At 44.9% G+C, this 26357-nt stretch overlaps 1 protein-coding gene across 4 annotated transcripts; it reads right to left on the reverse strand.

Annotated features, from left to right (window-relative positions):
* Nucleotides 1–3359: 3359 nt before the first annotated feature.
* piwil2 (piwi-like RNA-mediated gene silencing 2) lies at nt 3360–25849 on the reverse strand. Of its 4 annotated transcripts, none has more exons than XM_047818988.1 (23): nt 25452–25847; nt 23828–24429; nt 23619–23715; nt 23389–23476; nt 22996–23151; nt 22060–22170; nt 19400–19517; nt 18507–18631; nt 16899–16979; nt 15659–15772; nt 15355–15543; nt 15175–15259; nt 10500–10589; nt 10165–10305; nt 9438–9551; nt 8980–9168; nt 7663–7764; nt 7431–7547; nt 7040–7128; nt 6212–6317; nt 4996–5249; nt 4769–4876; nt 3360–3640 (listed from the first exon to the last, which is right to left on the reverse strand). In XM_047818988.1, exons 2-23 carry the CDS (start codon nt 24404–24406, stop codon nt 3484–3486), a joined length of 3210 nt encoding a protein of 1069 aa, XP_047674944.1. In that variant the 5' UTR covers nt 24407–24429; nt 25452–25847; the 3' UTR covers nt 3360–3483. The 4 variants fall into 4 exon arrangements, with proteins under 4 accessions (XP_047674944.1, XP_027018751.2, XP_047674943.1 ...); XM_027162950.2 differs by having other exon boundaries at nt 10500–10592; XM_047818987.1 differs by lacking the exon at nt 25452–25847 and adding an exon at nt 25283–25439 and having other exon boundaries at nt 10500–10592.
* Nucleotides 25850–26357: the final 508 nt, after the last annotated feature.

Consider the following 26357-nt stretch of genomic DNA (forward strand, 5'->3'; position numbering starts at 1 on the left):
GACTATGGCTATTACGCTTTACAACACTAGATCAACAATAGAACAGCCTAAAAATACAAATAGAATATGAGTAGTCACCTACTGTACTTTAGGTAGTCAACCAGTAAATATTGCAAACCCCTAGTGTGTATAAGCAATGTTTAAAACTCTAATTGTATTAACCTGCATTATGCTACAGTATGGCGTGTGTTAATATATTGCCGTAGCTACCTATGGTTCCCATAACGTTTTAAGGTAAAGTGTGTATTCTTTAGATTAAATCTGTTCTTAGAGATTTTGCTAGTGAAATTTGTGACTTCACACAGACAGTAACCCGAGTTTAGGATCGCTCCCGTTGGCCCGAGGCAGCAAAACTAACAACTGTGTCTTTGTTGTGGAAAAAAAAACACCCTGTTTTATACATTACACATTCGTAATGCAACACTTACTAATGTTAACACTTAACATTTGTGTTTAATGTTTAAGAAATAGAACCGGTTTTTATTTTAATCTTCGAAGGGTGATTCGCTTTTACTGTTTATTTGTACCTAGTTAATGTAGTCAGTTTGGCCTAAATGTGTCGTTCTAATCATTAAAGATATCTTTTTCCGAAGGTATTTTTTTCTTTAATCGGTCGTGTATTTATATTTTAAATGATTAATCATTGAAATGCATCCTTTAATATCATAATAATCAGTAACATCAGTTAGTGAGACGGGTGAAAAGGAGTGTGAAATTGTTCATTACTCTCAGGTTTACTGGAGAACCCATAGGAACCCTACAGGAGCATCATGGAGTTAGATGATGAATAAGATTGTTCTGTTCTGGAGGTTTAGTGATTGCAAGCTCCATGGTTCTGAGCTCAGGGTACTTACTGTCTGTATGGAGTTTCCCATGTCCATGTAGATTATTTATCTGTTCTTTCTCCCCCCCTAAAAAAAACTGGTAGGATTAACTGCCCCAGGTATTAATGTGTGTTTAGTGCCATAGTGTACTCCTGCCTTTCATCCGGTGCTCCCAGTATAGGCTCTGGATCCAGCAGCACTATGAAATGATCCAATGTTTGTACTAAAAATACATTAACGGGTTCATCTGGTGCAGTGCTGGCTGACGTGTTAAGGCTCCGAGTGGTCGATCGTACTGTAGGATCGGCGATCAAGCCCCAGCGCTGCCAAGCTGTCATTGTTGGGCCCATAAACAAAGCCCTTAACCTCACTGCTCCAGCGGTGCTGTATCATGGCTGACCCTGCGCTCTGACCCCAACCTCCAAAGTTAGGATATGCTAACAAAGACTTTGATTGTGCTGTAACGAATATATGAGATAAAGTAAAGGCTTCATCATCAATATGAATATATCTCCTTCTCATATACTTCAAGATCTCCGGCACTCGATCTGACAACCGATGGCGTGGATGGTGTTAAGACACGAGCTCGACATGACGTGAGCTCGTAATTTAATCTAAACTTAATCTTATTTAAATGACTAAATAAAAACAATAATACACATTGATGTAAATTCTAAATGTAAAAAGCTAAGCTGGGATCCATTTGGTTAGGATTTAGTGATGAAACACCGTAACTAGATTTTTATTGAAACTCTTTTTTTTTTTTTTTTTTAAACCTTCATTGTTTTAGGTCCCTCAGTGTCAAAGAAGCCAAACAATCCCCTGAATACATCAAACCATCATAAAACCATAGCAGCACAGAAATGGTGTTTTACATTGAGAGAGTAATTTTCTAAAGTAGTAAAACTACTTGCACCAAGAAAATGTACCGTGTGTGAGAGATACAGTATCCCAAAAATGTATCAGTACAAACTCGGCACAGCTTCTGATATAATTAAGTCATCTACACCTGAGAGAACATGTAGAACTCTTCAGGTTCTAGACAACCATCTCCTGCTCGTGAGGATCTGGAAATTTCTATCCTCAGAGGTTGCTTGTTCATTTGTTTGTCATCTCAAGGTTGGGCAATTCTAACTCGCTCCTGGTTGCCCTTCCTCTGTGTGCTTTCTGTGTGCCACCCGATCTGCCTCCAGTGGCTTCCTGTGTGCCACCCGATCTGCCTCCAGTGGCTTCCTGTGTGCCACCCGATCTGCCTCCAGTGGCTTCCTGTGTGCCACCCGATCTGCCTCCAGTGGCTTCCTGTGTGCCACTCGATCTGCCTCCAGTGGCTTCCTGTGTGCCACCCGATCTGCCTCCAGTGGCTTCCTGTACCAGCTTACTTCGGTTTAACACCCTGGTGAAACACCACAAAACCCAAAACAGACCAGCACTTACATGAACCTTTCTCTTCACCAGGTTAGCTTTGAACCCGTCTCTTTCTACATCACATCGTCAGCAGATGTCGACGCTCATCTGATAAATTATCTCCTTCAAGCCAATAATGATCGATGTGCACTTTTTTCCTCTAGCACCCAAATTACAAACCTTGTACTCAGTAGCATTATGTCACTTGAAACATCACTTTGTAAATCACTTCAGTCACCTCAGGATTACTCGTTGGGCATAAATACAAACATTTAAATAAAAGTCTGATATTAATCTTTCATTTTTGTATAATATTAAACTTTTTGTATGATGTTTTATGTTTTGTGACGATGTCCATTGTTAAAAGCGCTATACGGATAAACTGAACTGAAAACAAATCTGAATTTGGAAAAAAAAATAATAAATTATGCTAAATGTATAAATGTGAATGCAGGAGGGAAACTCTGGTGTTGCTGCAGCAGACGTACACGGGGAAGCGCTCTATATCCATCTCTCTCTTTTAGCAAGTCTTTTTCTCAGTTTTAGACAAATTTACTGAGATAGTCAAGTTTCAGACCATTTCTACACAATGTATTTCTCCCAACATGGCAACCCGAAACCCAGCCAATTACACTGTATAAACTTTTCAGGTGTTTATCTGAATAACTGAACAGCTCTGACAGTCTGGGCTGTAATAAGGACTACATTAGAACAGTTGAAGCTGTGTAATGCTCGTCTACACGATATGTAAAAGATGTCCTGTATATTATTTAACATTCTGGGGATCTTCGGCGCCCCCTAATGGACACTGGCTGCAAATCATTGTAATCCAAACACTTTTTTTTGTTGTTGTTAAAACGACCTTCGCTTAATTCAGATCGTTTCAGCTTCAGATTTGGAGTCTTTAAAGGATTTGTCGTGAATCAGCTAGATCTGTGGGATTCTCACCTTTCCCACAGTGTTCTCCAGGAGAAAGATTAACGCCGCGGGTTGATAAATTCCTAAAGAATTTTCTGTCCCTTTCTTCTCTTTCTCCGAAGCGTTTATTAATTAACCTCGAGGTGTCTTACCCGTCTGTTCGGAGCGAGCCGCTCCGCCACGATATTCCGTACCGGACAAAAGACAAACGAGTGTGCGAACCGATTTTTATTCACCTGCAGAACGAACTGAACACAACTTTTTAAATGCAACTGAAACTTGTAAAACTTAATGAAAAGTGCTGATAAAGCAAAAGAACATCAGAAAACCCTCGGCCTTAGAGGAAGTAGAGTTTGTCGCACAGCTGGATGGCGGGTTCGGAGTGGAGGTACTGCGCTGACAGGAACGCCAGTTTGTGCGCGTACTTGCATGGCGCTGGCACGCGGATCGTCCCGGGCCAATTCCAGTACAAGTGGCACATCTTAAAGGTCAACCTGATGGGAGAAACATCAGAGCGCTCGTTTCATTACCGCCGTCAGATTATGATGGAATTAATCCCTGTCCTTCAGCAAGTACAGCAGTTCTGGGGTTTTAAACATTACACACGGCTCCTTTTTAATTAAAATTAATTAATTAATTTCTAAATTAGAATTAATGACTAAATTTACAGCAAATTACCAGAAACTTTCCACGGGAACTTAATCTGTCCCTCGGTCTCCCTCACTCTCAGCCTGTCCCTCTGTCTCCCTCACTGTCAGCCTGTCCCTCTGTCTCCCTCACTGTCAGCCTGTCCCTCTGTCTCCCTCACGGTCAGCCTGTCCCTCTGTCTCCCTCACGGTCAGCCTGTCCCTCTGTCTCCCTCACGGTCAGCCTGTCCCTCTGTCTCCCTCACGGTCAGCCTGTCCCTCTGTCTCCCTCACGGTCAGCCTGTCCCTCTGTCTCCCTCACGGTCAGCCTGTCCCTCTGTCTCCCTCACTGTCAGCCTGTCCCTCTGTCTCCCTCACTGTCAGCCTGTCCCTCTGTCTCCCTCACGGTCAGCCTGTCCCTCTGTCTCCCTCACTGTCAGCCTGTCCCTCTGTCTCCCTCACTGTCAGCCTGTCCCTCTGTCTCCCTCACTGTCAGCCTGTCCCTCTGTCTCCCTCACTGTCAGCCTGTCCCTCTGTCTCCCTCACTGTCAGCCTGTCCCTCTGTCTCCCTCACTGTCAGCCTGTCCCTCTGTCTCCCTCACTGTCAGCCTGTCCCTCTGTCTCCCTCACGGTCAGCCTGTCCCTCTGTCTCCCTCACGGTCAGCCTGTCCCTCTGTCTCCCTCACGGTCAGCCTGTCCCTCTGTCTCCCTCACTCTCAGCCTGTCCCTCTGTCTCCCTCACTCTCAGCCTGTCCCTCTGTCTCCCTCACTCTCAGCCTGTCCCTCTGTCTCCCTCACTCTCAGCCTGTCCCTCTGTCTCCCTCACTCTCAGCCTGTCCCTGTCTCCCTCACTCTCAGCCTGTCCCTCGGTCTCCCTCACTCTCAGCCTGTCCCTCTGTCTCCCTCACTGTCAGCCTGTCCCTCTGTCTCCCTCACTGTCAGCCTGTCCCTCTGTCTGTCAGTCGGTCCCCCCCCCCCTGTGTGTGTGTGAGATACCTCTGGAGATGATCCACTGTAAGGTTTGCAGTGTTGTACACAGTAACGTAGTGTGTCGGGAATCCACAGCCTTGACGAATCGAGTGAGCCATTAGGTAGAAATCCATCCTGAACATTAAAAAATATATATATTTAGAGATTCACTTTCACTTAACACTCATTAGAGACCGAGTGCAAGTTGAGACGGATCCGTTTGTGATTTGAGCCACGATTGGTCCAGAACCTACCAGTCTGTGTGTGTGACGGTGTGATCGAGCACGGTTCCTGGCGGAGGCGTTCCGAACCGATCCCCTCCGTATGAGTACAGAGTGGTGTTGATCCTCTTCTGCACGACGATGAAGGCCAGCTTCGGCTCGTAGTTGGGGAAGGTCTTGAAACAGTTGAGGACCTGCGGGATCTCGTACAGCTCCACGGCCTTCAGCTCGCCGTCTGAAACGCCGTCACGGTACACTACGATCTTCTCGGGGAAGCTGTGGTTCACCTGGAGGCGATTCCAAACAAAAACAAAAAAAAAACAAACAAACAAAGGAAATAAAAAATAAATATTCTAAACAGTCATTTTTTTATTGAAGCTCCAGAACTTAAGACACACCCTTTAAAATTCTGACTGTTCATTATTTTGTTGTGTTAATGGAGTGATTTCGGATTAAACGCACGTTCTGCCTCGAGGCTTTCGTGCCGCCTACTGGTCCAGTAAATGTTAGCGTTTGTCCTGTAAGCTCTATAACATTGTGCATCCTTTAGTCCTGATGTTAACATCAGTCTCCGGCTCCCAACGTCCACGTCTTAGGACATTTTTAAATAAAGGAAAGCGAACTCATCAGAAACACCTTCTTACCACCGCTGGCCGGTGTAGAAGGTTACGCTGGACTTGGGCACATTGCCGGATGGAGCAGCCCTTCTGTAATACTGATGGACCTTCTCACCGGGTCACGGTTCATCCCAGCCTCATTTGTTTTTTTTTGACAAAGCTCCACGATAATCCTTCTCTCGTCAGTCTTCACACGTGCACGTCTCTACTCCGTCCGGCACGGAGACTACGAGAACCGTCTCCCATCTCCCAGACCTTACCAAACGCTGTTGTTACGAGATGATCGCTGCATCACAAATCACTTCCTCTGAGGAGTCAGAAAGTTTTGGCTAATTCTCGCTCAAGCGTTACATGCTGTCGTCTTCCAATAAGTGGTAATTAAACACAAACTAATGATATATTTAGATCTATTATACGATATTATATCTCGGAGTTGGTAGAGTGTATGGACGCTCTTATTTCGATGCTGGACACGTCCGATGTCGCGCAGGTTCTCCATCGGTCCGCGTGCTTTAAAAATATCTGGCGATTTTGACACGGCAGAAAATAAAAGCAAGCGCGTCGGAAAACACAGCACAGAAAAAGCGCCGGGTGAGAAAGCTCACGTACGCGGCAGCGAGTGAATCATTTACCTCGTAGTATTTCTGCAGGGCGGCGAGAAAACACACTCGGAAGCCGCTAATGATCTCCTCGTTGGTCATCTGGAACGTGACTCTGGAGTACCACTTTGTCATCAGGCTGAAAGACACACAGACGAGACACGTGGAAGACTTTCAGGCTCCGGAGCTCGTGCTCGGTTAAGCGCCCTGACTAGAACGCTGGATGTTTTGAGCGCACGTATTAAAAGTCCTGTAAGGAAACGAGGCGTTAAACGAACTGGTGTCGAAATGAAACGCTAACGTTAACGCTAACGTCGTGAGTGTATCTCGAATAAGGCTGAAGGTCCGGCTACGTTAACGCTTTAATTAACAAGACCTTAGCCGTTAACTTGTGGCTAAGAATAAGACTGAACCGTGGTGAGGTTTCGCTTCATAGTAGCACCTTGGATTAACGGTACGGACTACGGACAGATGACGCGTCTATACGTCAGCATGTAAACACCTGAACATCACACTCGGATGGGTTTGCTGAACATCCCATAATAAGCTCCGTTAAACCGAGATCAGTCTCAGATGTTGAGGAGACTCGAGTTCTTCCAACCCAACCCTTCACCTCCACACCAGGTCTTCACGGCGCTTAGGCGTATTTTCATGCCGAGACACTGCCGGAGTATCCGGTGAAGAGAAACTGTACGGTTACACATTTGGGTGTTACCGGTTTCCAATGGCAACGTGTTTAAGATTGAACCACATTCTGAGTGTGATGGTCAGGGGTGCACATACTTTTAGTTACGTCTGGAAACGGAACTGGAAGCATTAGGATTTAAACATGTGAAGGCAGGATTTTTTTTTTGCACTTACCTGTTCAGACTCGCCACAAACCCCATCACAGACTGGATTTTCTTGCTGCTGTTGTGATGGACGTCCACGCCGACCACCATCAAGTGTTTCTGTGCGAACGTTTAACCAAATAAACCGTCAGTCGGGTTCACTGGTCTCCGTTAAAGTAAACAATCCGATATATTACACAAACAAACAAACTTCTCTACATGAATGAAGCCAGAACTACACAATGTGTTACTAAATAAGTAGCAGGAGGGTAGCACGGGTGGGGGTAGCTCGGGTGGGGGTAGCTCGCCACCCCAGCATTTTAACCCGATTATTTCACACATCTGTTCGAGGGTTTTTAAGCAATTACTGATTACGGCGCTGATCTCAAACACGTTACACACACAGCCACAAAGAACATCACCAGGGGAACGTTGACCGTCCAAAGTTCTCCTCCCAGTTTGCAGTTCATCTGCAGGAGGATCTTCTGTGCGATGCTACGGAGCTTCTTCGGCTGCGAGATGGTCCGGACGTTGATCGCCTGTGACGACGAATTCCGAGGGGCAGAAACCGGAGGTACGTTTAAACATCTACCCGCTCGTATCGTGCGGTGAATGAAGAGGCTGGATATAACACACAGCGTATAATACACAAACCTGCGAGGGACACGGACTCTGGACGCAGCAGAGCTTTTTAATAGCGCTGTAGAGGTCGTCTCTGTTCCCAATCAGGAGGCAAACCACCAGCTGCACGTTGGGCTGAAGGCATAAGGAGGAGATACAGACGGGTTATCGAGGCTCTCTCACGTGCACCAACACCTTATTAACACCTAATCGACTGAGATGAACAATCGTTTACGGTGAAATATCATTATTATACACACTACTTTTAAAACATAACCACAAGAGCAAAAGTTTGTGCACCCTGACCATCACATCTGAGCTCATTCCAGATTTGTTCCCATTTTTCCTGTTAATAATAAGTGCGACACTCTCCTTCCATTCCCTTCCCTTCCATTCTGGAGAGGCTTTCTAACTAGATGTTATGGATGTGTGGGATTTGTGGTCATCCAGCTACAAGAGCATGAGTGAGACCAGGTTCTGATGTTGGTGAAGCTCCAGTTCATCCTACAGGCTTTCAGTGGGATCGATCGAGTCTGTAAAGAGGTTCTTCTTCACCAGCGGTGTCCGATCTTCTCCGCAAAGGGCCGGTGTGGGTGCAGGTTTTCATCCCACCCAAGCAGAAGCCACACCTGATTCCACCTGTTTACTAAAAGCCAAGAAGAACTGATTAAACAGATGGAATCAGGTGTGGCTTCTGCTTGATTAGAATGAAAACCTCAACCCACCCACAGCGGCCCTTTCCTGATAAGATCGGACGACGCTGCTCTACACCAACGTTCACCTCCACACCAGGTCTTTGTCATGCTATAGCACTGTTTGAGACTCTCAGGCCCGGTTATAAAGCTACAGTAGGGCTGGGCGATACGGTTGAAAACTGTATCACGATATCAGCGTATCATATCGGTCGATATCGATAATTATTGATTTTTTTTATTACCCATTTAAAATAAGGACCAGGAGAAAAATATATTACATTTAAACCTTTTTATTTGAAACTTAAACAAACTTGCTTCGTGACTTCAGTTTTCATCCGACGAAGAATAAAAAAACCATCGAACGTTTTATCGAACACTTTTTTTATTGATATCGATCACGTGTCTATAGCGATACATATCGTTATCGTTTTATCACCCAGCCTTAAGCTACAGCATGGTCATTCTATACAAATGTGATTCCGACATTTTTTTTTTTAAGTTAAAACAAACTGAAACAAACAGAGAGAGGATAAAAAGAGAGTCTGGTAAAACAGCATAACCTCCAAGGGCTTGGGTAAATATCGGTCGACGTGCATCTCGGTCGAAAGACACGTAAGGTACGATTGTGTTTATGGACTGAGGGAATGTTCTGCACCTCGCTGTTCAGCTGGGAGTGGATGCTCTTGATGTAGGTCTCGGTGCGATCGTCACGGAGCTCCACGTACATCGGACGGTCCAGCCTGATCCCCATCGGCCCGGCGACCTTCTGGAACATCGTCACCAGCTCCTCTGCCTGAGATGCAGCCCTACGAGGGTAAAAAATCACCCAGCAGTACAGAGGGATCTGAGGACAGGAAGAGGAGGGAAACAATTTCATCCTGTTTGATTGTGAGGCACAAAAACCGTATCGTGTGACTGAGACGCTGATGATTGAGGATTTTGAGAGATAGGGCAGAGAGCGAAAGGGTGAAGGCTATGATCGTGTGCTATTAGTCAGGTTTCAGGAACACAGAAAGAACGAGTGTGTGAGGACTTCCACCTCACCTCATCAACAGCTCAACGAAAAGACATGGGAATAAAAAAAGGTGATCCCACAGATCAGGGTTCACTCACACAGCTGATAGACGAGTCTTTGACCACCTCTCTCGACCAATCGACAGACTGAGAGGTGACGAATGTGGCAGACTGCAGGCAAATGGTCTCCATGGGCAAAGTTCTTCCCTGAGTCTATGGAGGAAGAGTGAGAGAGTGTCCTCACCGCCAGTATAGTAGAGCTGATCATAAACATGTGTGTGTGTCCTCACCGCCAGTATATCAGAGCTGATCATAAATGTGTGTGTGTGTCCTCACCACCAGTATAGTAGAGCTGATCATAAACGTGTGTGTGTGTGTCCTCACCACTAGTATATCAGAGCTAATCATGTGTGTGTGTCCTCACCACCAGTATAATAGAGCTGATCATAAACGTGTGTGTGTGTCCTCACCACTAGTATATCAGAGCTGATCATAAACGCGTGTGTGTGTCCTCACCACTAGTATATCAGAGCCGATCATAAACGTGTGTGTGTCCTCACCACTAGTATATCAGAGCTGATCATAAATGTGTGTGTGTCCTCACCACTAGTATATCAGAGCTGATCATAAATGTGTGTGTGTCCTCACCACCAGTATAGTAGAGCTGATCATAAACGTGTGTGTGTCCTCACCACCAGTATAGTAGAGCTGATCATAAACGTGTGTGTGTGTGTCCTCACCACCAGTATAATGGAGCTTATCATAAATGTGTGTGTCCTCACCACCAGTATAGTAGAGCTGTTCATAAATGTGTGCGTGTCCTCACCACCAGTATATCGGAGCTGATCTGGAGACCCCAGCGTTCCAGCTCTCTCACTGCCTCCTGATTGGTGCTGATGTTGCTTAGAAGCTGCTTGAGAGAGTGTGTGTGCTGCTCCACGCTCACATTAATGTGCGCCGTCAAGTCCTGATTGAGACAAAAAAAAAAAAAAAAAAAACGCCACGCCGACACACAACCGTCACCCATTTGGACCGGCATGCGTTACTTTGACGCGATCGTTACCATGACGACCGTCACAGACAGAACCTACGCTAGAGACAGTCGACCAAACGTCATATTGAAACAGACACACGCTGAGAATGGAGATTTCTTCAGCGTACCTTCATATTTCTGTTATCTTTCTTCAATTTCTCAGGTATCCCGGTGATGAAGGAGAGCTCCGGCAGCAGCAGGATCTCGCCCGTTATAACCTGCTGCGAGACAGAGCACAAACTCATCATGAGAGCAGATCGTGAGCTCGACTGGGTGTTAATGTCCGTGCGGGTTCTCTGGTTTCCTCCCGCAGTTCAGTTCGATTTTATTTGTCTAGACGTCGGCGCAATGCGGCTTTACAGAAACATATGAAGAGTCACGATATATATGCGTGAAACTAGAAGATTTTAGTTTGGAGTTGATCCCTAACGAGCAAGCCAGAGGAGCCTTGAGAGGAGCCAGACATTACAGGGAACCTCCTTTGTGCTGTAGTGTATAAAATCCGCGTGTGATACCTAAAACGCCCAACAGGGGGCGGAATGTGATTACAATCCTGCATGTGAAACAATGAAGCACAAACCGGACCAGACCAGAGTAGGACTAATAAAAATGACTATGTACGGAAGATGAACACTCAGTCTGGGGTCAAACTCTCGATTCTGATTGGTCGATTAATAATTAATCGTCGCTAAGAACAGCTCGGACGCACGTCGCTGGTTTATACGCCCGTTTCACACGTTTATTGATTTATTTGAGAAAATTATGAGCCACGATGCTCAGTTTAGTCTGTAACGGAACAGAGTCCGTTTGAACCCGAACCGTGTCGCGATTCCCGCGAAGGTGACCCGTTCTCTGGTCCGCACTCGTCCGGGAAGCGAAGTGCGTTTGAGCCGACGGAGTAAGTTTACACGACGCACGTACCGTATAGCACGAGTGGGAATGTCGTGGGAGACAGATGAGGAACTTTACTGTGTGTAATAGCACCAAAATACTACTACTACTACTGATAAAACAACCACGTAGTGAGTCATGGTGTAGTTGTGTCCTCTGTGGACGTTTGTGATGATGTAAGATGTACGCATAATGCCCAGGAGTTCTCGATAATCGAGTGAGTCAGAAATAGATCTAGAGTCAGAGGAAAAATCGTACTGGGATTCGGACAGTAGTGAAGGAGGCCGGTGTGAAACTCACCTCGAACATAAACACGGGCTGAATCACACCATCCTACTGGTGAGGATTTTGCTTTAGCAGCACGTCCCGTCGGGATTCAGGATTTAATTCTTACTTTTGAGAACGTTGAGTTACGTTCTTACTGCTAAGTAATAGCTCATTAAAGGTGCGGTCTCAGTCGTTTGAAAGACAATGTTGACATTTGAAAATCACCAAAACAAACACGCCCCTAACCCAAACGGGTCCCACCCCTGTATCGATAGCTCCGCCCACACGTACATACGTAACCATGGCGACTAACGGAAAGAAACGTGTCTTTATCATAGCTGAAGTGAAGAACAATACGATTGTAGATAAACAAACAAGCAAAAATGCCACACAAGCATAATGATGTAAAGGACAAAGGCATATATTAGTTCTGTGTAACAAAGCAAAACCAACGTTACTCACCTATCGAGAAGGAAAAAAGCGCCTCGGCGCCTTAAGTAAAGTCGGCCACATATTCACAGGTCGGAGTTTCCCGAGTCGATAACTCCTGAGCTAAACGCTGTTACTACACAAAACGCGGTTGTAGCTGCCTCTCTACATTACTACGATAGAAAAGAGGTGTTATTTGTGTAGTAACAGCGTTTAGCTCAGGAGTTATTGACTCGGGAAACTCCAACCTGTGAATATGTGGCCAACTTCCTGCTCCTTCAGTTCTCTCCAGCGCTGGAAAGCTGATCCTATATTAACACGTCCTACTTCTTGTCCTTATCGTAAGCCTTTCTTCTCTTTCTTTCTTTGTTTTTATCCTCCATGTCGACGTTAAAACCGCTTTCTGCTAATGTCACATGCACACCGAACGCTCTCCCCGCCGCATAATGACAAGCCCCGCCCCTTTCTGCTCATTGGCTACACGTTTGTTTTGTTTTATTTTTCGGCCCGACTCTGAAGCATTTCTCCAACAACGGAGACCCCACCTTTAAAAGCCTGGCTTGTCCACCACAGCTGAAATATCCTTAAAGAAATCTTGGCCATTACATCCGTAAATACTTACTGTATAGCTGTAACTGCCACGGGAAATAAATACGGACTTTTATCGTATTTTTTTTTTTAAGTGCTCGTGGTAATTAGTCAAAAATGTCGTGTGGAAAGCGACGTTACTTTTTAGAGCACAAAATCGAACAATGCTGACGTTTCCCCCCCGAATCGCCCTTCAGCGCAGTCGTGCAAAATGCAAATAAATCTGCGTCGCCGGCACTTCCGTCAGGACGAAACGTAAAGGATCGTTATCTTCTGTACCGGAGCGCCGAGGCAGGACGGCGTCTCGAGAAGAACGGACAGACGACTAAACCTCGAGATGGAGTATTATGTTCAGATCAGGAAGCAGCTCGGCGAATCGAAGCAAGAGTTAGAATTAAAACAAAGTTTGTTTTTTTTTTTTATAAAAGATCCTAAGTGGATTTTTAAAGACTGAAATCAGAGCTCTGATTTTCTCTGCAAGGGAAATAAAACTGTAGGGTTTATTAGGACATTTTCCGAGGATCGAGGCGTCCTGAACGAAAACTTAGCAGATTCCTTTTTTTTTGCTATAAAACAATTTAACTCCTCGTTTTGTTTCAGCCCCTTCTCTCTCTCTCTCCCGCTTTATCCAGCATTCCTGTATTCGTCTCAGTCTCTCTTTATGTCTCTCTCTCACTCCCGTATCCATCTCAGTCTCTCCCTCTCTCCCCATATCTGTCTCAGGCTCTGTCTCTCTCTCTCCCCCTCAAGCTCCCCCTCTGTCTCTCCCTGGCTCAGACTCTCTCTCTCCCCCCTCTGTCTCTCTCTCCCCCTCAGTCTCTCCCTTTGTGTGCCTTTCTCTCTCTGTCTCCATCTCAAACTCTCTCTCCCTGTGTCTCTCTCTTTGTCTCAGACTGTCTCCCCCCAGTCTCTTCCTCTCCCTTCAGTCTCTCCCTTTGTGTGCCTTTCTCTCTCTCTCTCTATCTCAGTCTCAGACTCTCTCTCCCCCGGTCTCCCCCTCAGTCTGCCCCTGTGTCCCCCTCACTTTCTCCTCTAACCCTCTACAATATCAGCACAAGAGTGGAAGGTCTTCCTCTGCTGCTTTAATCCTCCTCTTTATTCTCGCTCGTCTAGTCGTCTGGATTTCACTTTAATCCCCTGCATATTGCGATCGGTATTTCAGCCGTCGGTCTATAAACGCTTCAGCCGCTTGGCTTCTCTACGTAATCACACGTTCACCTCCTAACCCCGGCGTTGTCCCTTAAAACAACATCTTCTAAAACGTACAAATCCCCTCAGTAATCTCTCCCTTTCCTCGCATCCCGGAGTCCTCCACTGCCTCGACTCGGATCTCCATCCAGTCAGGAGAAACATCTTCCACCTTTAAACCCTGCTGATTTCCTGATACCGACACCGGAAAACCTCGAGACTGGGCCGAATATTATTTATAAACAACATTTATATTAATATTTTTATTAATAAAATATTTAATAATATTTCACATTGAATTAAAATATTAAATAATATTAAAAAAATATTATTTATTTATAATGGTGCCTGAAAAAGACAGCACCAAGCCATAATAAACATTTATAAATAAACTTTTATTTAATTTATTTGTATATGAATATTTTCTAGTTAGTTGCCAGTAATTTTCCATTAAAAAAAAGGGAAATAAATTAAAACACCCCTCCCCCCCCATCTTTTCTTTTTCCTACAGAATGGAATAAACCCCCCCTCCTCCTCCTCAGACAACAGATCCGACATTTTGCTGATTTTGGCCCAAACTTTGATCCTGGGAGATTGGACCTCAACTTTTAGGGACTTTTTACACCTGGTCACTTCCTGCGTTTTCTGTGATCCGATAGCTATCCGACGGTAAAAACACCAGGTCTAAATGCCCTCCGAAACGGTTTCGAGACGGATATAAATCCGATCGTTCGAACCCCTTCAGGAGGTGGTCTGGGACGCGTTTCAGATTAAACTGGACAGGTGTAAATGCATGTGGTTGTTCAAGCCACATACGTCAGCGCTGTACTCCTCCCAAACGGAAGTATGTCACTCGCAGGTGACTCGCGTGTCGTGCATCGCGCCCGAAACAAACATGTTCTCCCACCAGCGCTGGCTCTGATCTTTCACCCAGGCGTCTCGTCGGGTCTTAAAACGCGCTGCTGCCTCCAGCGAAAATACAGCAAACAGTAAATGCTGTTTTTTGTAGCAACCGCATACACCAAAGTGTGTTCCATTTCAATTACCCCGGAAATCTGGTAAAATATATTAGCATTTTGGGCGGGACTAGAAAGATCGGATCGATATCCGATTCGCCGAGACGCGTTTATGTGGCCTAAATGGAACAGTTTTAACAAATCAGATAGCAGATCGGATCAGAGACAACACACGAAGTGACCGGGTGTAAAAAGGCCCTTAGATATAATTTAAAAAAGGATAGAAAGGATCCGATCTGAAAGGATCCATAAAAGGATCCGATCAAATCCACTCGTTCTGTTTTTGAGACGCGAGGGCAGGAAGGTGACGGGGCTTCCAAGGGGTCAGTTAATATCAGATGCTATTATTGTGCATCTTTGAGTGGTTCAGTGGGACAGATTTAAAACCATGTGACACTTGATGTCGTCACACTTCCTCACTCACCTTTCCCCCAGGATTGGCCTTTTCCTTCGGCCGATGGACCAACAAGGGCTGATCCAGTTCCTTCACGCTGATGCCGTAGTTTTTTCTGCGATCGAAATCAAGAGGTGATTAAAAACGACGACACGTGCGACCCGTAAAGGAACGACTGCGGGACAGAGATCCCTCTCTGAATAAATAAACCTGTAGTATTCGATGAAGCTGATCTCGGTGCCGTCCGACATGGTGAAGGAATCTTTGGGGGATTTGGACCACTCGATGTCGTCGATGCGGTAGGTTCGGTTGTTGTAGCGAGTGATGACCATGGAGCCGATTATCTCTTTGGTGCACTCGATCTGGAAGCTCTCACGACGCTCCTGGTAGATCATGTTCCTACACGAGCAGAGATTTCAGCACCCAGACGTTCGGTGTGTATCCGTCTAATACTGAGCGCCTTAAAACCTTCCCAGTTTTAGTGAAAAACGTTTGTGTTTCGATCAGAACTTACATGATGTCCAGGACTGAATCGCTCCTCAGCACTTTGTGTGAAACGTCCACCACCAGGTACAGACCTCCATCTGTGTGTTTTATACAGGTGGAATAACCGGGCCACACCTGCAGCCTGACACACACACACACACACACACACACACACACAAGCTATAATTATACAGATGTTTCTGTATCCATTCCATCTGTTATTACTGTCCTATATATACACACTAAAAAACTTGCTTCATCCATCCTTTCAGCTATCAATCTAACTAAGGATGCATCCACCCATACATCCTTCTATCCATCCAAGGATGCATCAATGCATCCATAGATCCCTATAACAATCCATCTATGGATGCATGGATCCATCCATCTCTTCTATGTCCATTCATCCATCCAAAGATGCATCAATTCATCCCTTCAACAAAGCATAGAAACATCCCTATAGCCATCCAAATAAATATTCATCCATTCATCTTCTACCGCTTATCCGAACTTCTCGGGTCACGGGGAGCCTGTGCCTATCTCAGGCGTCATCGGGCATCGAGGCAGGATACACCCTGGACGGAGTGCCAACCCATCACAGGGCACACACACACACACACACACACACTACGGACAATCTATGTACAATTTTCCAGAGATGCCAATCAACCTACCATGCATGTCTTTGGACCAGGGGAGGAAACCGGAGTACCCGGAGGAAACCCCCGAGGCACGGGGAGAACATGCAAACTCCACACACACAAGGTGGAGGCGGGAATCGAACCCCCAACCCTGGAGGTGTGAAGCGAACGTGCTAACCGCTAAGCCACCGAGCACCCTCCAAATCTTCCATCCACCGATGCACACAGACATCCTTCCGTCCGCCCGTCTAACTAAGCTCTCGTAAATCCATACACCTCCATCCCAATATCCATCCATCCAACCAGGCACACATCTATTCATGCACCAATCCAGCTATCCATCCAAGCAAACATCCCTGCACCCATCCCAAAAAAAAAAAAAGAAAAAGAAAGAACCCTTCCATCCATCCAACCAAGAACAAAAACAGCCCTCCAGCTATCAAAGTGCTTCATCCATTTGTCCCAGCAACCAGGCAGACACACGTCCTTACATCCAAGCGTAGTTTATACGGTACACGTGTCACACAGATCAGAGACTCATGGAGAAAGTAAACACGCCCCTCAGGTCCCGGAAACTTCCCTTTTATAGGAGTCTCTCAGGCAGGGATTAAATAAGGATTTATATACCTGTGCTTGGTGAGAACAACTGCACTTTTGGGATCATAATGATTCCTGCCAATCAGATTCAGCCCCAAAATCTTCATCACTCTGAAAGAGACAGACAGACAGACAGACAGACAGAAGGAGGCAAAGAAAAGAAAAGGTCAGCGGTATTAATCACGGTCATCACATGGGCTGCTGTGTACTTTCAATTGATGTAATTCTGCTTGTTTGGAGTTCAGTGAATGTCTAATTGCATTTTCCAAAGACTTTTCCAGGACGGGGAAGAGAAAAAAAAAAAAAAAAAAAAAAACACAACGCAGCGTTCTTAAAGCAAGTCTCTCAGAAATGTGTTTTCTATCAGGAATGCTGAGGGCAGGTGAAAAGACTTAGTCACAAATATTTAGCTACGTCTCAGACGCACGTGCGGTCGGACGCGACGGACTCGCACGGTGGACCGAGAGGAGAACGGAAGCACGGGTAACACCAGGGGTATTAGAAAGAAGGAGATAAGAGAAGAAGGGAAGATTATGGGAGCACAACAAGAAAAAAAAAAAAACGAGTGACAAAAAGTGAGCAAAGTCAAGCACAAAGGGAGGACAAGAGACCGACAAGAAAGATAGAAAGGATGGAGAACGAGGGATAAGAGGAGAAGGACGAGACAGAATGAGATTAAGTACAGACAAGAAAAACACAGGCACAGCTAGAGGCAGAGAAAAGGTCAGAGAGAGAGAGAATGAAAAAAGAAGTGAAGAAAAGTGAGGGAGGCAGATTGAACGTGTGGAGAGAGAGCAAGAGAGAGAGAGAAACAATGAGGGAGAGAAAGAAGTGAAGAAAAGAAAAGTGAAGTAAAGAGAGGGAGAGAGAGGGAGAGAGAGAGAGAATGTGAAAATATACTGTAATAGAAAAGAAAGTAAAGACAGGATTGAAGTGAGAAAGAAGGAAATTTATGATTGAGAGAGGCTGAAAGATGGAGAACGTGTAAAGAGGGGGAAAAAGAGAGAGAACAATAAAGTGAGTAGAGGATTAAATGCAGAGAGCGAGTGAGACTCCAGTCAGCTGAAAATGAAAAGCAGCACAGAGATCCCTCACAGTGACGAGTGACTGTGTTCAGACTGACATCATCTCCAACGGCTGATGCTCCTGAGATCACATCGCACGTCGTTCTTACGTTCTCCAGCCAGTTAAAGTCCTACTGCTGTTACCATGGCAACACAGAGTGAGCACTATTAAATTTTATTGAAGTAGATTGCAGAAGGAGAAAAAAAAAACACTTCAACATCTTTATATATATATATATATATAAAAAGGAGACCAAAAAAATAGGAAAAACAGATTTGTACGTTTGGAGTCACTTCAAGGCCACAGAAGTTTAAAGACACTAAATGGACGTGCAGACTCGCACACGTGCAGACACACACACGCATACACACGTGCAGACAGTGTCACGCGTGCAGACACAGGCCAAGAAAAACAGTGGAACATTGTTTTTTGTATTAATTTTAGAATTTCCAAACAAACACTGCAGCAATTCAGTCACAAATAGTAGAGTACAGACACACACACACACTTGGAGGAAATGCTTAGGTGTACTGGGTAATTAGTAGTGGTACAGGATGACACGCTCACACACACCTGCGCAGGACCACATTGTAGAACGGGATACACAGGTCAGAATGCGGGGGCAGGATTTTAGTCATCTGGATTTTAAGATCAATCTCCTCATTGTCACTTTTCCTCTCAGCTTTCAGATGAACAACCTGAATAAGATACAGGGGGTATAAACACACACAGTGAGACAGACAGAGTGACACACAGACAGACAGACAGACAGAGTGCCCCACAGACAGACAGACAGAGTGACACACAGACAGACAGAGTGCCCCACACACAGACACACAGACAGACAGAGTGCCCCACACACAGACACACAGACAGACAGAGTGACACACACACAGACACACAGACAGACAGAGTGACACACACACACAGACAGACAGACAGAGTGACACACACACAGACACACAGACAGACAGAGTGACACACACACAGACAGACAGACAGACAGAGTGACACACACACAGACAGACAGACAGACAGAGTGACACACACACAGACAGACAGACAGACAGAGTGACACACACACAGACAGACAGACAGACAGAGTGACACACACACAGACAGACAGACAGACAGAGTGACACACACACAGACAGACAGACAGACAGAGTGACACACACACAGACAGACAGACAGAGTGACACACAGACAGACAGACAGAGAGAGTGACACACACACAGACAGACAGACAGAGTGACACACAGACAGACAGACAGACAGAGTGACACACAGACAGACAGACAGACAGAGTGACACACAGACAGACAGACAGAGTGACACACAGACAGACACACAGACAGACAGACACACAGACAGACAGACACACAGACAGACAGACACACAGACAGACAGACACACAGACAGACAGACACACAGACAGACAGACACACAGACAGACAGAGACGCACCTCCCCCAGGCGTTTTGGTAGATAAAGGATGGAACCGTCAAAGGCCACGACGTCTCCTGTAGTTGCCCGATGCTCTTTCATCATCCCGAAGCGCATGCTGACTGACTCCACGTTTGGCCTGAAACACACAACACACCTAATCTTTTAGAATTCTCACACAAACGGTGAACATCATAAACCCAACATCGGGGTTAAACAGGGAAGCCTGATGTAGCAGAGCTGAAGAACACGAGAGCGGAGACCCGAGACGACGCACCGTACCGCGCTGTCTGCGTTCTCATCTCTTCTTCTTCTCTCCCCACTCAGGCTTCAGCATGATTAATTACAGGACTGCGCTGGTGCTTATAGAAGCTTACTGAAGGCTGAGAATTTCATTAAGCTCTCAGAGGAGAGATCTTTATAGGAGACACTTTAGACAGAAGCTTACAGAAAGTGTTACAGAAAACTTTAAGGTAGAAAAAAGAAAAACTTAAGCAAAAGAAAAAAAGAAAAAAAACACAGCTTAAGCAAGTTAGATTTGGAGATATAATCATTTAAGAAATAAATCAGTGCTCTCGAGGATGCAACAGTGTCCTACTTTACCTCAGAAGTTCCCAAACTTTTGCTTAGACATTTGCTTAGACTGATTTTTTTTATCAGACATTATAAAAAATCTCCAGCTTTCTCACACCGGACGACTATCAGAACATCGTTACTGTATATCGCCAACATACCTGCACTGAATTACCAATAGAACAGGAAGTGGAGGTCTTCACGGGTCCACTTATGCCCCTTTTCCACCGAGGCAGTTCGAGTGCAGGTTCGGAGCCTAATTTAGAACCAGTTCTTTCTGTTTCGACCGCCAAAGCACCGGCTCCGAACCAGGAAAAGTGGTTCTTAAGTAGCACCAAAACGTCACTGGTCTAGACTTAAGAACCGCTCGCGTCAGGACCTGGGGGCGGGGCTACTGTTAGCGCGTTTGATAATGTACCTTAAGTATACTAATGTTTAATACACTTTTACTTTACCGCGATATGATACATTATCAGCACACATGATAGTAGGTAGCTACATGCTAAGGCTAACGTTTTCTCTGTGTTAACGATAAAATAACGTTATGTACTTATCGATTACAACCTCCGTTTATACAGATTACACGGAGCCGCACGTACACGTTTTATTCGCCGCGTTTGGATGCCGATATAGGTTCACAAAGCCATGAGCATTAACAGTAAAGCAACATCCGCCATTGTTGTTGTGTTTGCCGCTGCTGCGCTAACGTTGCTGGGACACGCGACACGTATACAGTGACGTCACACTCGGCTCTGTGATGCTCTCTAGCCGGTGGAAAGGCAAACCGGTTCTTAGAAGGTTCGCCAGTGGAACCAATTTGAACCAGTTTGAACCGCTAGGTCTGAACCAGCACCCGGTTCTTTCCGGTGGAAAAGAGGGGTTAGATCCGAAAACCCGAGGTCCGACCCGAGACCCGAGCGGGTTCGGGTCTAAAAGTTTCACATCTGCCTCGGACACGAGTGGGGTATGATAGCAGCTGCATCGGGTCTCGGGTCATTTAAAATGAATGCGTTTTTACCGAACGGACCCGAGAAGACCCGAACTACTGTATCTCACGTGTGCATCGACTCGAGTCCTTTTCCAACCTCTCCTCTGTTTGCTTGCGACATCGTGTTACTGGCGGTAAGCTAATTTTCGTTAAAAATTAAAACGGACCTGTCAATCCACTGTGAATCCACGCTGTAGCGGAGCGCGCAGGGCTGCATCTGTGTGTGCAACATTCGGCTCCACTTGGGTTTAAAAAAAAAAAAAAAAAAAGCCAACGGTTTTTTCCCGGTTTGTCTCGGGTCGGGTCTTCCTTAAATAAAATAAATTATGCACGTTGGGTTCGGGTAAAAAAAAAAAAAAAAAGGGATTCGGGTCGGTACATTTCTTTAGACCCGAGAAGACCTCTAACAGGAAGTGCTCTGTTGTTATAGAGTAATAACTGCCGCATGATTTTACACGGTACACGTCACTGTTCACACACTCGCCTGCGTACCTTTATACAGATATCAAAATGATAGCGGCTCTGGTTTCCATCCCTGTCCATCACACGGGAACACATGCTGGCATATCAACACCGTGTTCCAACAATTAGAAGAAGAAGAGGCGCACTTTGGGTACCGAATGATGCACTTATTCACCCGGGGGGCAACAAAAAACAAACAGACGTGGAATATTGGACATTTGTTAGCGTAGCGGAAAAGGGGCGGGGCTACGATTAGCTCACTTTTTCAACATCTCGGTAATCCAGAAGACTGCTAGGCAAGTTGACGTGGGCCGTTAGCCCAAAAAAAAAAAAAATATATATATATATAAATATATATATATATATATATATATATATATATATATATATATATATATATATTATAAATATAATAAAAAAAATTATATATATATATAAATATATTGTGTATAAATATGATTTGATACACAATTTTTTTATGTTTTTTTTCCCTCTGGATCTTATTTATACACATCAAGTGAGCCCATGTGAGGTCATGTCCCCTAATTAGGAAACTTCTCTTATTAGCTAAATAAAAAAAAAAAAAAAGACGACAAGTCACATGAAAACCTTCCGTGTGCGTGTGTGTGAGAGAGAGTGTGAACCGTTTAAAACCTACGTAAAGGTGACGTGATACTGGTACACTGCTTCGTTCTTGCACCGGATGGGGATGTGGTTCGATCCGACCGAGACGGGATCTCCCTTCGTTCCTACTTTCTTCAGCGGCTCGCTGCAGGGACGAGAGTGAAGGACAAAAAACGTCAGCAATCGAGAAAAAATGTACAGCACATTCAATTGCAGATAAATATCCTTCTAACAGGACGGCGCAGAACCGTCAGGATTCCTGGCTGCTTTGCTTCACCACCAGGGACGAGGGAAGGATTTAATAATCGGTCTTATTAGAGTAAAACATTCAAAGAGCTGTGCAGGAAAAAAAAATGCTGACTGCAGACTTTTTAAAGTAAAGCGCATCCTCGCTTCTTCCTATAGACCGTCTCCGGTGTTGTCTTTCGGATTTGCCGCTTTACCGTGTCCTGGCTAATTTGCATAAACGTCACTAAACTCGGAGCTCCGTCTAACACGCTCGTGAGAACGCGGGATGTGATTTAAAGTTGTTCTGAGGAAGAGGGGTTTAAGGTGTGTGACAAAGTTCAGAGAAAGTTTATCTACGTAAATTAGATGCAAAGTGGGTCGTGAACTAAAAAAGGGGCGGGGGGGGTCTTGGGTCTCCGCTCTGCTGAGAGACCGGAGCGTATCGTTTAATCGGCCGTGTTCCCGCCTTTTGTTTTCAGCGCAACGTCGTGTGTGTTTAGGGTCAGCACCGAGTAGATGGTGATGAAGCGTTTCCATCCTGAATATCGTTTTAGTAGGAAGACATCCGATCTGTGACCGGAGGCCTAGTTTTGTATAGCGTCTCCAGCCAGATATCACACCGGTGAAACCATGGCAACTAATGCCACGGGAGAGTGGTGCAGAACCATTTAAATGACACGAGGCCAAAAAACCCCACCGGTGACTAAAAATGGGAAGCAGTCGGTGATGACGACACACTCACCTTTTTTCCTCCATCTTCAACTCTGCTTTCGGAGCGCAGATTTCAGGGGTCACGGGGGTATCTTTCGTGATCAGGGGTAAAAGCGGGGCCCCGGAACCTCGACCCACTGGAAACCCTGCAGCTTTTTCGACTTCGAGCGGTCCTCTCCCTGCAACACTGACAAACACAGTTCATCTGAAGAGTATGAAAGAATGAGTGTGCACAAGTAAACAAACAAACAAATAATTAAGCACAAACCTCCAAAATATATTCGGAGTATAAATAAAACACCGTGATGCCCCCAACAGGCGAGAACCAGATGATTTCTGTATATTTTCTATTCCAGGAGTCGATATAAACTCATGATTATGGAGATTACAGTATTGCTCTATCGACAGCGTATCCGTTCCTTACCTGCCGCTGTAGCCTGAAGCTCCCTCAGATACAACAGGAGGCACAAGCAGCTGAGCATCTTCTCTGTAGGCACCCAATGCATCTCGTCCTTAGAAACACACACAGCTACACGTCACACATCTCGTTCAGGACACACAACCTGGAGAACATTCGAGTTTCCTCTCCTTGTTTTCTGCCTTTCGTGTCATTTCGTATAGTCGCCCGGTTTATATTTCTGCGTGTCCGCTTACCCAAAGCTGTGGTTCCTCTGCCGCATGTCCTAGCCGGTTCAATGCCCATTCCTCTGAACATGGACAGCAGAGACGAGCCTGGACCTGGAACGTCAGCCTAAACGACACATGCAGTGATGAGTCCAGATCATTTCAGCAAATGTTCACCTGAATATCAAACTAAGGGGAATCTCGGGTATATGGATAATCTGAAAATAGATCGTCATTACCATCATTCTTTCCACGTGTTCGCGTTCACCCAGAGGCTCGTACTCTTTACCGAACAGTGACATGCTTCTTCCTTTTCCCACTGCAGGTTCCTTAGATGTGTGAAGAAACCCTCTGGCTCTTCCAAACCCTCTGCTGCCCCCTTCCTCCTTCTTCTCCTCCTCCTCTCCATGCGGCACACTGACAGGCTCGACACTGCCTAACACCGGGCTTCCTCTGCCATAAGGAAACAACGTGGTGGATGTCTGACCTCTACCTCTCCCAGCCATAGCTTCTGCTGGAGCTACAGGAGCACCTTGAGAAGGACCAACAGAAGGTTCACCAGCCATCACGGATAAACCTCTGGCTCGCTCCACAGACGGCTCGTCCGCAAACTGAGCCAGGCTTCGAGCTCGGCCTACCGAGGGCTCTCCTGTAGATACAGCCAAACCCCGAGCTCGCCCCACAGAGAGCTCGCTCGCTGTCAAACCTCTGGCTCGTCCTGGGGAGTGTTCATCTGCGAGTAAGCCTCGACCCCGTGCCACGGGAACATGTGGAACGCCGGGGAATCCTGCTTGAAATGGTGGCCTATTCGGGTCCATTTTTGCTTTCGTTTATTAAACACCTAAAATAAATAGATAGACAGATAGATAGATTATGATGAGATAAAGGCTCAATGACTCCCAACGATCCATTTACATCGATCCTGAACCTTACATGGGTGTTTACGTGCACGCCTACACCAGTGGTCCTGAACCGGCGGTCAGTACCACGATGTGTAGCTCACGTCACAGAATTTTATCCGAACATCAGTATATCGGAGCGTGTCGCTGGACACGGCAATGTACTTCTACATGAACATGAAAATTAACATGACATCAGAAAAGGATTACAAGATATCAGACTTTCTGGACGTCTGTCGTGTCCTCGATTCCGCCGAGTCATTTTTACAAGGCTTTATTCACTCAGTACAAACTCACTAATTGCACATGAGAGATTTAAATGGAGTCAAAAAAAATGACGCTTTCTTTTAGGACCAATCCATGATGGATGACGTCAAACTCAAATTGTGGGGAAAAAAAATCCTTTTTTTTTCTTCCTCATTAAGTATTAGCACCTTAGGTATGTTTTTATAGCAGCATGGAAATAAACATTAAATTCACATTGACGTTTATTAAAGATTATTTTAAAGCATAATAAATATGTTGGAAATAAATAAATAAATAAATAAAATAAACCAACATGTCGCCCAAACACCAAGACAGCAACACACTGCTATTTTTTTTTAATTACCTTTAAAACCCTAAAAAGTACCTTTTTATTTTACACATATATATTTTTTATATTCTTTCGTTTTGAAGCCCTTTTTTTTTTAAAAATATGCATGACATTTTTTGTTGCACAGAATAATGTATGTAAAAAGACAATATTTAGCGTCCAAGCCAAACATTTTTAAATAAAAGGCAGAAGTTTATTACCAGATAAATTACTCGTATTTAATTACTTGTACCGGATGTCCAAAGTTTTATCCCAACACCCTATAAACTATGCATCACTACATTAAAATAATGCGTGTTCTTTTCTTATGTTAACTACAAAAATGAGTAAAAAAACAAGCTGAAGCTGTAAAACACGTGGACGTCTTACCTAAACGTTTCTACTGGTGTATAGAAAGATGAGGCGTTTTTTTTAGGGTGCGTCGCAATCCGTGTTGTACTGAGCTGGTACTGCGTGGTTTAAATATAGAGCTTTGTGACTCGATGCACCGATTTCTAACGCACCCCACAACATTTCAGTAAGGCTAACAAATAATGTAAGATAAATAAATAAATAAATAAATGAATAAAGATTAAACGTGGCTACAATATATACTACTATTACTAAATAAAATGCTTATATATACTTATCATATATATTAAATGTTGCTTATAGCTTTTAAATTGATATAGACGCCGAATTAATCAGGCTTAATTAGGCTAACGTGCCACAATTAGTCGTCGTAACCCCGTTTCCGGTCTGCAGAGCTCTCATGCTAGTTTTATTGACTGACTAACATTAGCTGCAGCGGCTAATGACGTAAGCAGCGGTGGTTAACTGAGTCACGTGCACATATATTTATATAGGATCAAGGAAATGGTTAAAGATGGATTAACTTGTGATGACCGGTTATTGGGAACAATGGTGATGAGTGATTGATTAACATGGAAAAACAGTGGCCAATGATTGGGTGTTGGGAACAATGGTGATGAGTGATTGGCTATGGGGAAAAATGGTGGCCAATGATTGGTTGTTGGGAACAATGGTGATGAGTGATTGGCTATGGGGAAAAATGGTGGCCAATGATTGGTTGTTGGGAACAATGGTGATGAGTGATTGTTGGGAACAATGGTGATGAGGGATTGTTGGGAACAATGGTGATGAGGGATTGTTGGGAACAATGGTGATGAGTGTTTGGTTATTGGGGAAAATGGTGGCCAATGATTTTTTTTTTTTGGGAACAATGGTGATGAGGGATTTTTGGGAACAATGGTGATGAGGGATTGTTGGAAACAA

Source organism: Tachysurus fulvidraco, chromosome 9 (genome assembly GCF_022655615.1).
Source record: "Tachysurus fulvidraco isolate hzauxx_2018 chromosome 9, HZAU_PFXX_2.0, whole genome shotgun sequence".
NCBI lineage: Eukaryota > Metazoa > Chordata > Actinopteri > Siluriformes > Bagridae > Tachysurus > Tachysurus fulvidraco.